Source organism: Lathyrus oleraceus, chromosome 3 (genome assembly GCF_024323335.1).
Source record: "Lathyrus oleraceus cultivar Zhongwan6 chromosome 3, CAAS_Psat_ZW6_1.0, whole genome shotgun sequence".
NCBI lineage: Eukaryota > Viridiplantae > Streptophyta > Magnoliopsida > Fabales > Fabaceae > Lathyrus > Lathyrus oleraceus.
In genome coordinates this window covers 299,406,203-299,419,974 of record NC_066581.1, presented here as the reverse complement: position 1 = coordinate 299,419,974, position 13,772 = coordinate 299,406,203, and the positions used below count along the sequence as shown (strand labels likewise).

At 38.3% G+C, this 13,772-nt stretch overlaps 1 protein-coding gene across 1 annotated transcript; it reads left to right on the top strand.

Annotated features, from left to right (window-relative positions):
- Positions 1–11,655: 11,655 nt before the first annotated feature.
- On the top strand, positions 11,656–12,318 carry LOC127127216 (probable calcium-binding protein CML18). The gene has a single exon (XM_051056349.1). It carries the CDS (start codon positions 11,685–11,687, stop codon positions 12,276–12,278), a length of 594 nt encoding a protein of 197 aa, XP_050912306.1. The 5' UTR covers positions 11,656–11,684; the 3' UTR covers positions 12,279–12,318.
- The last annotated feature ends 1,454 nt before the right edge of the window (positions 12,319–13,772 follow it).

Genomic DNA, 13,772 nt, shown 5'->3' with positions numbered 1-13,772 from the left:
GGTGGCGCAAAGTGGATCTACATTGTTAGCATTTCCGAGTCAATTCAAGATTCAAGACGCGTGTAATGAAAGTGGAGATCATATATTGTACCTTGTCTTATCATGTCACCTGTTTTATACCATGGGCAAAGTAGATTGAATTTGATATGGATTGGGCCTTGCTATATTGGGCCTTTGGCCGATCCAAAAATAGTTGTCCCCAAGGCTTTTTCAGACATTGAAGTAGCCAATGAAGCCTTAGGTATCATTGACCGACCTTCATTTTGTGATCTAATGTAGAATTGAATTGAAACGCTTTGGGATTCGTTTTTGAAAAAGTAGTGGGGAACATGCATATTTAATGCAGCTCCTTCATTAAAACACTTCATTACCCATTACTGACATGTGCAATGACGTGACCAACTAGGGTATGTCGCAATTTATAGATAGTACTTGAGTGCACTCAAGTTGGCGTGTATCTATGAGTGGAAATCTAGCCGTTGGTCTTGTGATTTCTGTTCACAGTTGCTCTTGTTCTTTCAGTTGTCGTCACTTATAAGTAGAGTGAGTTGAATATTTGGAAATATTTCCCAACCTTTTAGCTTACAAGATTATGGTTTAATTTCCATAGAAACGTCTTCGTTCCGTCTTCCATGAGAATATCACTATAAGTGTTTCAAAGCTTCGCTTAAAATTTTCTCCTTTTTCATTCCTCCTCCTTCGCTAATATCCTCTTACCAGGTATCCTTCTAAATCATGCTTTACCTTCATCATTTCCTATTTTCTAGCCAGGATAAGCGATAATAATATTGATTTAGTGATTGATTATGAAATGGATACTTTATATGTGTCTTCCCCTGATTCTCTATGTAGGACCAAAAATAATATCCATATTTGACAGTTTTGTGTCCGAAAAGTGTATCTGGAAATTCTTTGGAGGAAGAAAATTCTTCTTCTGGGTCGCTAGACGCCCTCATATCAAATGTTGGCGGAAGAACAAATTTCACCGAGGTCCCTATGCCCCCTTCTATTTTGTATGAAGAGGAGGAACGAGTCAACATGTAAATGAGGAAACATGCTAGGGGTTTCATCCAATTCCGTCTGAAGACGAATGACTGCGAGCCTAGAGACGCTGGGGTGCTAGAGCACTTAAATCTTCGAAACCTACGGATGCACCAATGCGTGAAAGAGTGGATGCAAAAGTAGAGGGAATTTCTTCGGATCTGAGCATTGAGGCCGACCTAAGCGATGCTGACATCATTGTCGACGATCTTTCGGAGTGGTTGGTCCTTTCGGTGCCATAGGAGAAAAGGACATGAAACTTTTCTGATGACCGCATGGGCCCGTTCTATGAGTTCTTGTTTACAAGAGTAAGACTTTGATTGCCCTTTTCTAAATTTGAGCTAGTCGTCATGAAACATTTGAATCTTTCCCCTTCCCAGCTTCATTTGGGGTCATGGTCATATGTGAAGGCTTTTTAACTGTCTACCGAGTACAAATGATGGAAGCCCCCTCTTAGCTTATTTTTCAATCTTTTCCATCTGAGGCGTACTTCTCTAAAATTTTTTTGCAATCAAGGGATTCTTCACCTTCAATCGGTCATCCCTTGGTTCTACCCTTCACTCTAGACCGGGGAGGTTTCTTGGGACATTTCATATTGGTGAAGTCCCTCACCCATACCGATCACTCTATTTTCTGTTATATCCGTACCGATTCTCCTCGATATTATCGAATTTCGTATCCAAAATACTGTTCTAAGATCCAATTTAACTGGGATGTTGGCTCATATTCTACCCAACCAGATTCTCTTTCTTTAGACAAGATGATGATGAAGGAGGAAATGTAATCTTAGTTTCAAGGACTTTGTTATGAGGAAAGGTTCGGCCTTAGCGAGGTCCCCCTACCGATGTGAGAAAAAGGATAATTGATACTCATGCTATATTAGGTGTCGTTGATCTTGAGGAAGTGAGGGGGTTCTTTGGAGTCTTCTTGATTTTTTTTAAATGCCTGATTACCTTTTGTAGATAGCATGGATAAGATAATAAAGGTGAATATTTTCTACTATTTTGCAGATGCCCAAGATATTTGGGATGCGGTGATACTGGTACTTCTGCTTCTGCCCCTACTCCTTTGGTAGCTACCGCTCCTGCTCCAACCCATTCTCCTACCTCACATGTAGAATCTATGGCTCCCGTGCTCTAAGTAGGTTATTTTGTGGATGCTGCAGCAACTTTGACGATAGAGGAACCAACTTTGCTTCTGGCTTCAACCAAAAAGGCTCGAGATGAGGAACAACAATCTCCCAGGGGTGAGGCTTCTCCAAAACAGGATCATGTCGCCGATGATGATGCTTTTAGAGAGGTGACTCTCTTCATAAAGACATTAAATATTTTATATTCTCGGCTTCCACGCACCTCTGAGGAGGCTACTACTATTGTCTCGATGTCAGATTTATCCTTTGTCTAGAATCTCCTTGAGGGAGATAAGATTGAAATGGCCTTTGAGCTTGCTTATAGCATGTTCAAAGCTGCTTCTATTTTTTCTCTCGACTCTGTTGGAAGGGGTGATATCTTGTCCCCAGGTAATCCCTTCAAGGAAAGGGATACTTAGAAAGAGAAAGCTGAAGCTATGGAGCCGAAGTGCACCAATCTTCAGAAGGAGCTAGATGCGCTGCAAGAGGAAGTTAAACATGATCACTCTTTGCAAGAATCAGTGGAAATTGTTGGAACAAAATTGGTTATTGCCATATCCCTTGGATTTTGATGATAACAAAGTATTTAAAGAATAATTGGATATTCTAAGATCTGTTGAAGCTTGCAGGAATATAATCATTAAGAACATATGAAGAAGTACTTGAGGAATATGCATATGAAGATCAGACTTTGGCTCTGAAGATCACTTCTGAAGACTCTAGCTCTGGTTGAGATCCAAAATTTGAAGAAGTCAACTCTGAAGCTTCAGATGCCAAGAAGTGGGCTATAAAGTGATCAACCTCTAAAGAGTGAAGTATGAAGAAATTAAACCTTTGAAGTAGAATCCCTTCAACCGAGGCAACTCTAACAGACTCAAAGACTTTTGATCACGTGAAGACTTAAGGAAAAATACCTCTCCTGGGTGTCTAAGCTTCAGCGGATAATTCCTCTTGCAGAAAGGTGTTTGCTTGATGCGTCTAATCAAGTACAAAGGTTTTCCAACCTTTTGGTGAAAGTCTTCAACGTCTATTTTTCTCCTCTCTATAAAAGGAGCTGTAGACCTGAAGAAGAAGACTAACATACAACAATACACCACGTCACAGACTCTGAACATTGACATTCAAAGAGAAGCTACTATGCCAAAATTGTTAGAACATATTAACATTGTGTATATTTTAGAAGTTCTTAAACTTAGAGTCTTTCTAAGTTGTATTTTATCTACACCTATAATTGTATATCAAGTATAATTATTACCCTAATCTCTTAATAATTTGTTATAGAGTCAAAAGTCTCTTGCTTTAGTGCTTGAGAATTTGAAGTCTTTTGCCTGTGTGGTTGATGAGCAAAGAAAGTCTCTTACTTGTTGGTTTGAGCAAACAAAGTCTCTTTCTTGTGTGCTTGAGAATTTGGAAGTCTCTTGCTTATGTGCTTGAGCATTTGTAATCAGCTTGGTTATAGTGGAAATCCCTTGGAAGTGCAAAGGGATTGGACTACTCTTAGGTTGTGAGAGGAACCAGGATAATTGCTTATGTCTTCTGCTTTACTTTACTTGCTTCTGAATTATATTTTGCTGCTATCATTTGTTTACCTCTGAGTCAGATTCTATTGAAGAATCTGATAAAGACATTCAAGAGTTTAAACTCTGAGTGATTCTGAAGTCAAAATATGAACCAAGTGTTAAGAATCTTATTAAAGAACCACCAGAAGTAGAAGTTGGAAAAGCTACAAAAGAAAAAGCCAACACAATTCAACTCCTTTCTTGGGTTTTTCTCACCTTCAAAAATACATGGATCTTCTTCGGCCCTGGTGGCTCGTGTGAATGAACTATAGGGTTTTATTCAAGAGGTGTCATAAAGGTATAAAGTTTATTTTGATTCCGTTAAGGAGAAGGCTCACTAGGTGGAGCAGTACTAGAAAGCCTTTACTCAGGCGATTGAGGCCTTGAAAGCTCTTTAAGATGAAGTGGCCGGTCTGAGGAAGGCGCTCCATTATTCTCTTCAACAGACTATGCAGGACATGCTTGGAGTCTGTGAATGAGTTATGGAGAAGGCAAGGAAGTTATTCCACAGTGCTATAATTTATGCCCAGGCGTTGGATACATTTAAGTCAGTTCCTGGGGTAACTCAAGGAGGTGATCCCGGTGCCTCAGATCAAATATTTCGGCTTAATTTTCTTTTTGCTTTGTATTATTAATTTCCTAGGCCTTTGTGCCTTAGGTGTAACAATTTAAAATATTTAATAATTTTTTTAACCTTGATGCTTTGAGTGCCATACGCTTTAGAGCTTTGCGCCTATTTCTCTTTAACATTATCGTTGCTTAGAAATCATTATAACTCTGAGCTTTCTCTTTTGCTTTGTGAATTTTGTATTCACATTAGAGCTTAGGTCAGACCATCGACATTCACCGTCTATGAAAAAATGTCCCTTGTGGGACATGAGGGCCTATACTGTTGGCTTTATGGAAGAAACATTGCATTTGATTGTAATGAAGTGGCATACATGCCTTTGGAATTTCCCTTCTTCTTGAAGCTTGATGCATTTAATAATGCTAGTTACCATTTTTGGTTGCTATAATTGTTCATTGTATTTAGCATTTTATATAATAGAAAATTGATTTATACATATCGTTTGGCTATTTGATTGTGTTCCTCGAGACGAGACCCATGAATGGCGAAGTCAATGTCATGTAGTCGTACTTTGTACTCTTCTCAACATCACAAAGGATTATTCCCTAGCCAAGGGTAGGATCCCTGTCCCTTCCCTCGAAGCTTGTCTCAGAATGAGATGGGCGTCTCTGGGTTCCACTACATACGCCACGAGATATGCTAGATCCGAGGAAGGGGGTGTTCCAGCTACATAGAAGTGCGTTTAATAGACCTTTGATGTGAGGTATGTGTTAGAGCCATATTGGAATCGCATAAGTGAACTTAGTTTGTATCAGATACACAATCAGTCATGTGATGTACTTAAGCCGTATCAGAATCGCAAAAATATGTTAAGTTAGTATTAGATGCACATTCATGTAGGCGGTGCGCTTAAGTCGTATTAGAATCTCATAATGCATTATGCAACCAAGCATGGAATGTACTTAAGCCGTATCAGAATCACAAAAATATGTTAAGTTTGTATCAGATACACATTCATATAGGCTATCTTTGTTTCCTCGTCCCGACATCATCGAATTTGGCATGGATGGACGATATCTAGTGTCTTTGGCCATTGGCTTTAGACGGATATCCAGGTTGAGTGTACGTCGCACTTCAAATAGCCTTCATTTGTTGGAAGGGGTGCTGAGATGTCTTGGCTTTCATTTAATTGCTGATGTATGTTTGGAAGGTTGGATATTCTAGGGAATAGTTTGAAGACGACCATTGATATTTTGAGCCTGACGAATTGCTTTATTCAATGCTTTGGCAATGTACTTTTCGATCACCAGGGTTGAGATTCCCCGACTTCCTTCATAATCTGGAGTTAGTATCTACCTCAAGTAGATCCAGGTCCCGCTTGTGACAAATCTTGCTTTTTGGTCGGCTTTACTTGACTATGGAATTATGGTCGGACGTGGATGATGTTCCTTGACAAGCCCGTCTAGTATTTCATTTGGATTGGGGATGCAGAGCGACGGTTGGATGTTGTTACCAACCAGTATCTTAGAAATTAGGTATTTGTCTTTAGACATTCTTGGAGGACCTTGATATGAGGAGACCCTGGTGCATCAAGTTGAAATCCAGTGGCACCCCTATGACACACCCCAGTGTTGGATCAACACCCGAAGTTAACTATGAACTTGAAGTATTCAGGTTCCCTTAACTATGAACTTGTGGTATCTTCTAATATTTGGATATGATGGTGAATTGAAAGTCCTCGACCCGACCTTAATGGAAATCTCCTTTAGACTCTGGTGTAACTCTATATTTGGACCTGCTACTTTTCCTTTGCTTTTCCGTTGAGTTCTCAAGGGAATCAAAGATTTAGACTCCGAGGAGTTATAGTGGAAATGGTGGTTGATAGAATCGATTGCGATGGAACTCTCTGTTTGCCTCCAAATATTTATCAATTTTGAGATCTGAGGAAGCTGTGAACAATGGAGATGGAAAGTGAACACAAATTTGTGGAAAATGTAGCAATTGGAGGTTGTTTCACTCTTGATTCAGTGACCTAAGGAGGTTGCAAACTGGTAAACTCAAGATTTGGATTTGAACAGCAAGAATCTAGATCTAGCACTCCTGAGCTTGTTTGATGGTGTTTTAAGAGGGAATACAATTTTCATGAAAAACATAGGAATCAGAAGTCGATTCCCACTGATGGTGCCAATGTTCCGTTTTGAAACCAGAAATGGGTGCTCTATCTCCATAAAGGAACTATAAATAAGGATAGTTTAATAAATAGTGGCTTTAATCTCCTTTACGGTGGATAGAGGCGGACCTACATGGTTAGCACTCCAATGCCCAAGTGAATTCAAGATTCAATTTGCGTATATTGAAAATGGAGATCAGATATTGTACCATGTCTTATCATGTGAACTATTTTATACCTTGGATTGAGTAGAGTGAACTTGAGATGGATTGAACCATGGTCTATTAGGAATTTTGTCGGTCCAAAACAAGTCCCTTGGGGACTCGTACATTTAATGCACCATGCTTTAGGCATCTTTTCGGAAGTGCCATAATTACGACTCTTGGAAACCGAAATACTTGAGTGTTATGTATGAGTGACTTGACACATTTGGTATATTCTACTTCCTTTGCATGCTAGGATATAGTTTTTTTGAAGAGTCATCATTGTTTCTTTATCCTCGATTCATTTCCTCAGTGTGTCAATTATCTCCTTCTTTGACACTTTGCTTTTCTGTGAACCTTTTCTTCCATCTCTTAAAATGTTGTTGTGTCCTTGTGGCTCGGACGCAAATCAGAGGGTTAATTTATTTAGAGCTAATCGTAGGTGGCCTTGGGACTCTTCCTGAGCTATAAACTTTTGAAGATCGGTTTTTTCTAGTCACCCCATCACCCCAGAAGCTCATGCTACAGTTTGCAATGTTGGGGACAAAATGCAGGGAATATGTGTCGAGCTGTTTCTCAAGTACTAGACTGAAACTCACTTTCTTATTGGTAACAAATATATATGTATACAACTAGGATGGCCTCATTCTATAAGATTTATACCAGAAGAAACAGTTGATGAGTTTTATCAGTAACCTGAGTTACTTTAGAGGAAATACCCCCACGGAGGAGGCGGACCAGAAACGCTTGTAGCGTTTTATTGACGTTCAGTTGCTTATGGAGGCCCGTTCTCAGGAAGAAAGAAAATTCATTTTTGGTAAGTTAGAAAATCTTAGCTTCTTTGTCTTTAATCTGCATGTTCGTGACATATTTGTTATGTCAAAGATTGTGTGCAGATTGGATGAATGCTGAAGTACAACTCTGGCTTATAAGGCGGGGAATAGGGCCGAAAGGGAGTGAAGTTTCTTTGAACATGCTTCAGACATTTTCGAGTATGTCAGGTTTAGGTACCTATAGGAAATACATATAATTCTACCTCTTTCATCGTCATCTACTTATCTCGAGGGAGCAGATACAATCAGATCAAATGCTCAAAGATGGAAATATCGTCTTTCTTCTAGAGTAGCCATGCCGACCACACTTTTTATGTAGTGTATGCGTAATACTAATGCATTGGAAGAATATATGTGCATATATTTTCATTTTTGGAATGAAATGGTTTGTTTACAAGTTTAAGATGTATTTGTATGACCCTGAGGGCGAGGTTCTGGATGTATATATGTATGATCCTAAATGAAAGGCTCTAAATTATTTTTGAACTTACGAGGTCTTCCCTTGAAGTTTATTGGACGTCACTGGTGACCTTTCTGGCCAAGGTTAGGTCCTCCCGGATGAAAAACCGGTTTGGGTATATGTGTGGCCAACCCATCACAGCCTCTAGAGTGGCTATCTGCTAGAGGAGGTTGTACCATTATTACCTATGGGGATTTGATATTTGTGGCTGGACGTGCAAAATGTCTCTTCCAGCACCCATATCTTTCGGTGGAAGATTGATTGCTTTAGTTGTACATGCAAAATGCCTCCGACAACTCCCCTGACTTTCATAGAGGGATTGATTAATTTAGCCGTACTTGCGAAGAATCTTCGACAAAACCCTTTATTTTTGGTGGGGGATTGATTGTTTTAGCTGAATGTGCACATCATCTCCGAAAGCACCATTGAATTTTAGTATGTGCTTCGTGTTGCAGTAGAATTGATTGCTTTATTCGAACGTGCAAAACGTTTCCAACAACACCCCTAATTTCTTTATGTTGGGCCTAGATCTCGTTGGTAATACCCCAAGTTTACTATTAATATCCACCACAAAAAAGAAACAAATATTTTAAAAATTGGTATATTTCATTCATAATTGATGATAGCTCATGTATACGAGGAGGGATATTATACAAGAATAGCCTTTAATACATAACAAGAAAACATAACCAGACGGGTTAGCCACGTCTTGGTTGGAGGATGTTCATGTAACGAAGTTGGCTAGTCAGGGATGCCACATTAATATCCATGGCTACACCCTCTCGTTGGTCTTGCTGGAGCGCTTGGAATATTATTTTTGCACCTTCAAGATCGGTATTGATGATTGTCAATTTTCCTTGTAGGTTATGATATTTTAGTTTGAGGTGGACAATAGAGGCTACTACATCCAGCACAACAGCGAAGGATCGTCCTAGGATGCAGTTGTAAATGCTCCTACAAGGAACAACAAGGAATTTCGAAATGACTTCCCAGGATTTATGAGGGTTTTGCCTTTGCTAGCTTCTTTGCCCTCACCACTGGTCCAAACATATGCAGTCTTTGAGGGAGATTATCCTTTAGGAAAATCTTCCTGGTGTGCGTTCGGCTAGCCGACCCCTATTTGATCAAAGTTTCACTGGCATCCTTCAACTGCATGTAGTCGTCAGCGTTATGGTCGTGACTTCTATGAAATCAACAGTACTTCAACTTGTCAGTCCTATGTTTTTCTTTGACGGGGTAAGGGGGTCAGATACTTCCTTCCTAAACTCTGTACTAACATAGTTCTAGTATATATTCTCTCAAGACACAGTCAGAGGAGTGTACTTTCCGTACCTCCGTTGCATACCTTGGTAAGAGTCGTCCTTCCACCGATGGGACTCTTTCCATGTCGGGCGAATGGAGTCTGTCTCGGTGGATGCAGGGTTTTCAAAGCATGTGCTCATATTTTCTTCCAACCATGCTCATGATCTCAAGTGGTTCTCACCTTCTTATTCCCTATCTTCAACCTGAAGAGATGGTTCTTTAGAAGCCCATTTTTGAAGATCCAACACTTAAGGCCTTCTCCCGCTCCCTCAATTTCAACGACAACTTGAGTAAATCAGTTAATGTAAGACCAATAGATTTATTTATTTCCTTGGACAATTCTGCTCATAGCGACTTCAGTCCTCAACCATCTTTTCCAGGCAGTGAAGTATGCAGAGTACCGGTCACAAAAATCAGTCCAGAACTTAAGGCACCCATCTAGAAGGTTGTTGAACCATAATCTAGTCGGTCCGACCAGGGTTAGGGCGAACAACTTACATTTAGATCGTCGTCGGTATTGTAGTCGTTCATTCGTTCTTTGACGAGTTGTACGTCCTTGTCGGGATCTCCCTTTTCATCGTACTACCATAGCTTGGGCGAATTCTCCATTGATTTTGGTATTTTGCTTTCCAAAATCGTGATTCATATGGGATACTTTTGTTGAACCCTCACCGTGCAGTTTTCTACTTGATATGGGGTATGCGACTAACTGCCTCAGTCTCCCTTGGGGATTTGAGAAGGACTTTGATGTTTTCTCCTCCTATGCTAATCTCTTGATTTGATAGTTTCGTCTTTCTTCGCCGTGGTCGGCTCCAGGACGACAATATGAGTTCTCCTTGAAATGGCCTCCTGGACGGTGTTTCCTCGTGGAAGAGCATTGTAAAGGCTTTCTTCGAGGCATTGTAAGCTTTCCTCGATCTCATGCAAATTCTACTGCCGAACGATGTTATACATGTTGTTAAGCAACTTGTTCACACTTTGCAATCCAAGGTTTGCTTGCAACTGATAGAGACTAGGTAAAACTTCAGACTATAAGAATGGAGGTGGAACTGGAGGTCCAATTGGAGGTGCCCAGACAGATCTGGTTATCTGAAGATCCTGGACCAGATTTGGATGCAATGGAACCTCTGTTCCAGAATTTGTGATGCCTCGCAGAGGAAGTGAAACTGGTTGATTGATCGTTGTCAAAGCAATATCGTCAGGTTCACGCGTAGCAACAATACGAGTGGCTTTGGGTCCAACTATGACTTAGATTCGTAGAAACTAGATGTTTGAATTTCGAAGAATCGAAGTTGAAATGATGCTTAATTGGATCAAATGGGATTGATCTTCGTGTTCGATTATGAATGATCTTGATTCAGTGACCTGAAGAAGTTACGAACTGATGAATCAGAGAGCGAACGTGAAACCGTGGAAATCGTAGGAGTCAAAAAGTCGTTTCCTACATACGGCGCAACTGTTCCCTTTAGGAACCAGGAATGGAATAATGATCGAAACTGATGGTGGTTCTCTCTTCCGACGCGGTGGAGAGGGACTACCTGCAAGATTAACACTTCAACATTCAAATCAGTATGTGAGGAAGAAGAGTGAATTCAAATTGTTTGAAACTTGTTACCTGAATTTGGCGTCTTCTCCATATATAGTAGAAAGGAAATAACAAACTCGCTATTTATTAGGAGTGAGTTGTAGAGAGCCGTTGAATACATTTGTAATTAAGATCTTTGTGATCATCAAGATGAGAGTCCTCGTATGCTAAGAAGATTATGGAAGGATCACTGTTCCCTCATAGTGGTTGGTCCGAGTAGATATGTCCAACCCAAAAATAATATCTATTTCAGTATGACTAAATAATTATATAAGGACAAATTAATCACAAGCCAACCAATCATTGCCAAAGAATAATAACAAATCTTAACACCTCATCATTATAGAATTCAAAAGGAAAAAAATAGAAAATAAAAACAACAAAAATAAAGAAAGACAAATTATTAGAATCCTTAAAATTCTATCACATTCCTTATGCTCAAATTCAATTCATTGAAGGTTCGGATCTGAATTACTTTTTGGAAACATAAATTCTCCAAAAATATGACAATCTATTTTTATCCCAAGATCCAATTACAAAGGTCCAAAGCGAAATCATTAATCCAGTTGCAGTCCTTCATATAGAGAACAATTAAACAAATTAAATTTAGTTGTCTAAGTCTGGCTACATCTGAAGTGAAAGTGTAATTTGCCGGCATTTTAGTCATTATGGAAATTATTACTTTTCAACAACACACCAAACAAGACCTAATCAAACTCAAAGAGCCCGTCTAAAACTTGTCCATTTTCTATTACAAATAGTTTTGTGAACACAATTTCAGAACCCTCTATAAAGTGTACAAAAAGATTTTGTGGCTCAAACCAATTAGTAGTTATGCTAGGACTTTTCAGGTCTTGCTTCAACTTTCTTAACAAAAAGGCTAAATTCCTCTTCAATCAACCAAGAAGCATAGACAGTATAAGAGAACCTAACGTAAGATTCTCTTCTTTTATTGATATGGGGATATCTAACCAGTTCAAACAAGTTTTCAAGCTGATTGACACTAATGGTGATGGAAAAATATCAGCTAGTGAACTCAGTGAGTTACTTTCATGCTTAGGATACAAAGATAGCATAGCTGCTAAAGAAGCTGAAGGTATGGTAAACATGTTGGACTCAAATAGAGATGGGTTTGTAGACTTGGAAGAGTTCATGGTTGTTATGGATAACAAAGAAGGTAAGTTTGGTTGTGCTACTGACAAGGAACAAGATGAGTATCTTATGGATGCTTTTCTTGTTTTTGACACTGATAAGAATGGTTTAATCTCAGCTAGGGAACTTAAGAGAGTCCTAATAAATCTAGGATTTGATCATTGTAGTATTAGAGAGTGCAAGGTTATGATCAAAGGGTTTGATAAGAATGGTGATGGGTTTGTGGATTATGAAGAGTTTCGGACCATGATGAAATCAGGATTAGCCAACTATTAAAGCTTGTTTGAAAAATCAAAATAGGATAGGAATTAGGATAGTGTAGCATTGTTGTATTTGTTTTACTTTTAGTATATATTTGGTTTCACTTTTGAAAAAGTCAAAAATAATTCTAGAGATTTATTATTAATTTTTGAATGATTTTGAGGTGTTTGAATTCTATAAATTAGAATTGATTCTACTTGAAGACATAATTTGTAGCTTTTGAGTTTTAACGATTTTTATACTAAAAATTATTGTTCAATTCACTTTTATATAATTGTATCCAAATATAAATCACTTTACATTCAATTCACTTTTAATCGGAACCAATTCTACAAAATTAATTCACTTAGAACATCTTGATGGAAATCTGAAAATGCTCTTCGTAACGTTCAAAGATGAGAATCCAAACGCATCTATTTTACGATAAAGTCCCTTCATCAGAGAGACACCCTTATTTTTGCAAAAAAAAAAACAATTTGAATTTCAATTTCTGAATAAACCTCACGCATTGGCTTAGGTATGTGTTTTTATCACAATATGGTCAAAAATGGGGTGAATCGAGATTTTAAAATTCAGACAAACCCCAAAACAATATTTTGCACCAATTGATAGTAATTTTGAAGAAATTTTTCATGATTAATAAAACATACATTATAAGTCATTTTTAAATCATACCCATAATAGATGATACACATGAGTCATTCGTTAACAAGATCTAATTGTCAAACAAAATGTTAGTAAATCATACGTTAATGTTCATAAAATATAAAAAATCATGCAAATTAAAAAAGATAATATTAAAATATCACTAGTGGGTATATTTGATGTCTATGTTCCTCCAATGTCTCCTATACTTCAACCTATGTGGTGCCTATGCTAAGATCTTCTATAGAGTGACCCTTAGAAGTGCCTTAATAAAACTCCCCCTTACTTATGATCTCTCTCCAAATAACAACTATATAGTGACATGTCGACAATACATCCACGGCATGGTCCGTCCTCGCCTGTCTCACCTTCCATTGATTACGTTAAGCTAACTTTTAGTATAGATAAACTAAAAAAGATGCCCTCCGTTGTATTTGTGAATCATCTCCAAGTCAACGAAGTATCTATTATAGATAATTGATCGTGCCAACCAAAATTATAAATAAAGAAGGGGGTTTTATTCACTTCACTTCATATAATACTCATGGAAAATCGAAAATGCTCTTCGTAGCGTTCAAAAATGGGAATACAAATGCATCCAATTTACAACAAAATCACTTCATCAGAGAGACACCCTTATTTTTGCCACAAAAAAAAATATAGTCTGAATAAAACCCACACGTTGACTTGGGTCTGTATTTTATCATAATATGGTGAAAAATGGGGTGAATCCAAATTTTAAAATTCAGACAAACCCCAACACAATATTTTTCACCCATTGATAGTAACTTTGAAGGAATTTTTCATTATTAATAAACCATACATTATAAGTCATTTTTAAATCATACCCATAATAGATCATAC

Excerpts from the sequence above, each read along its gene's own strand:
- LOC127127216 (XM_051056349.1), top strand. The coding sequence starts at position 11,685 with ATGCTAGGACTTTTCAGGTCTTGCTTCAACTTTCTTAACAAAAAGGCT.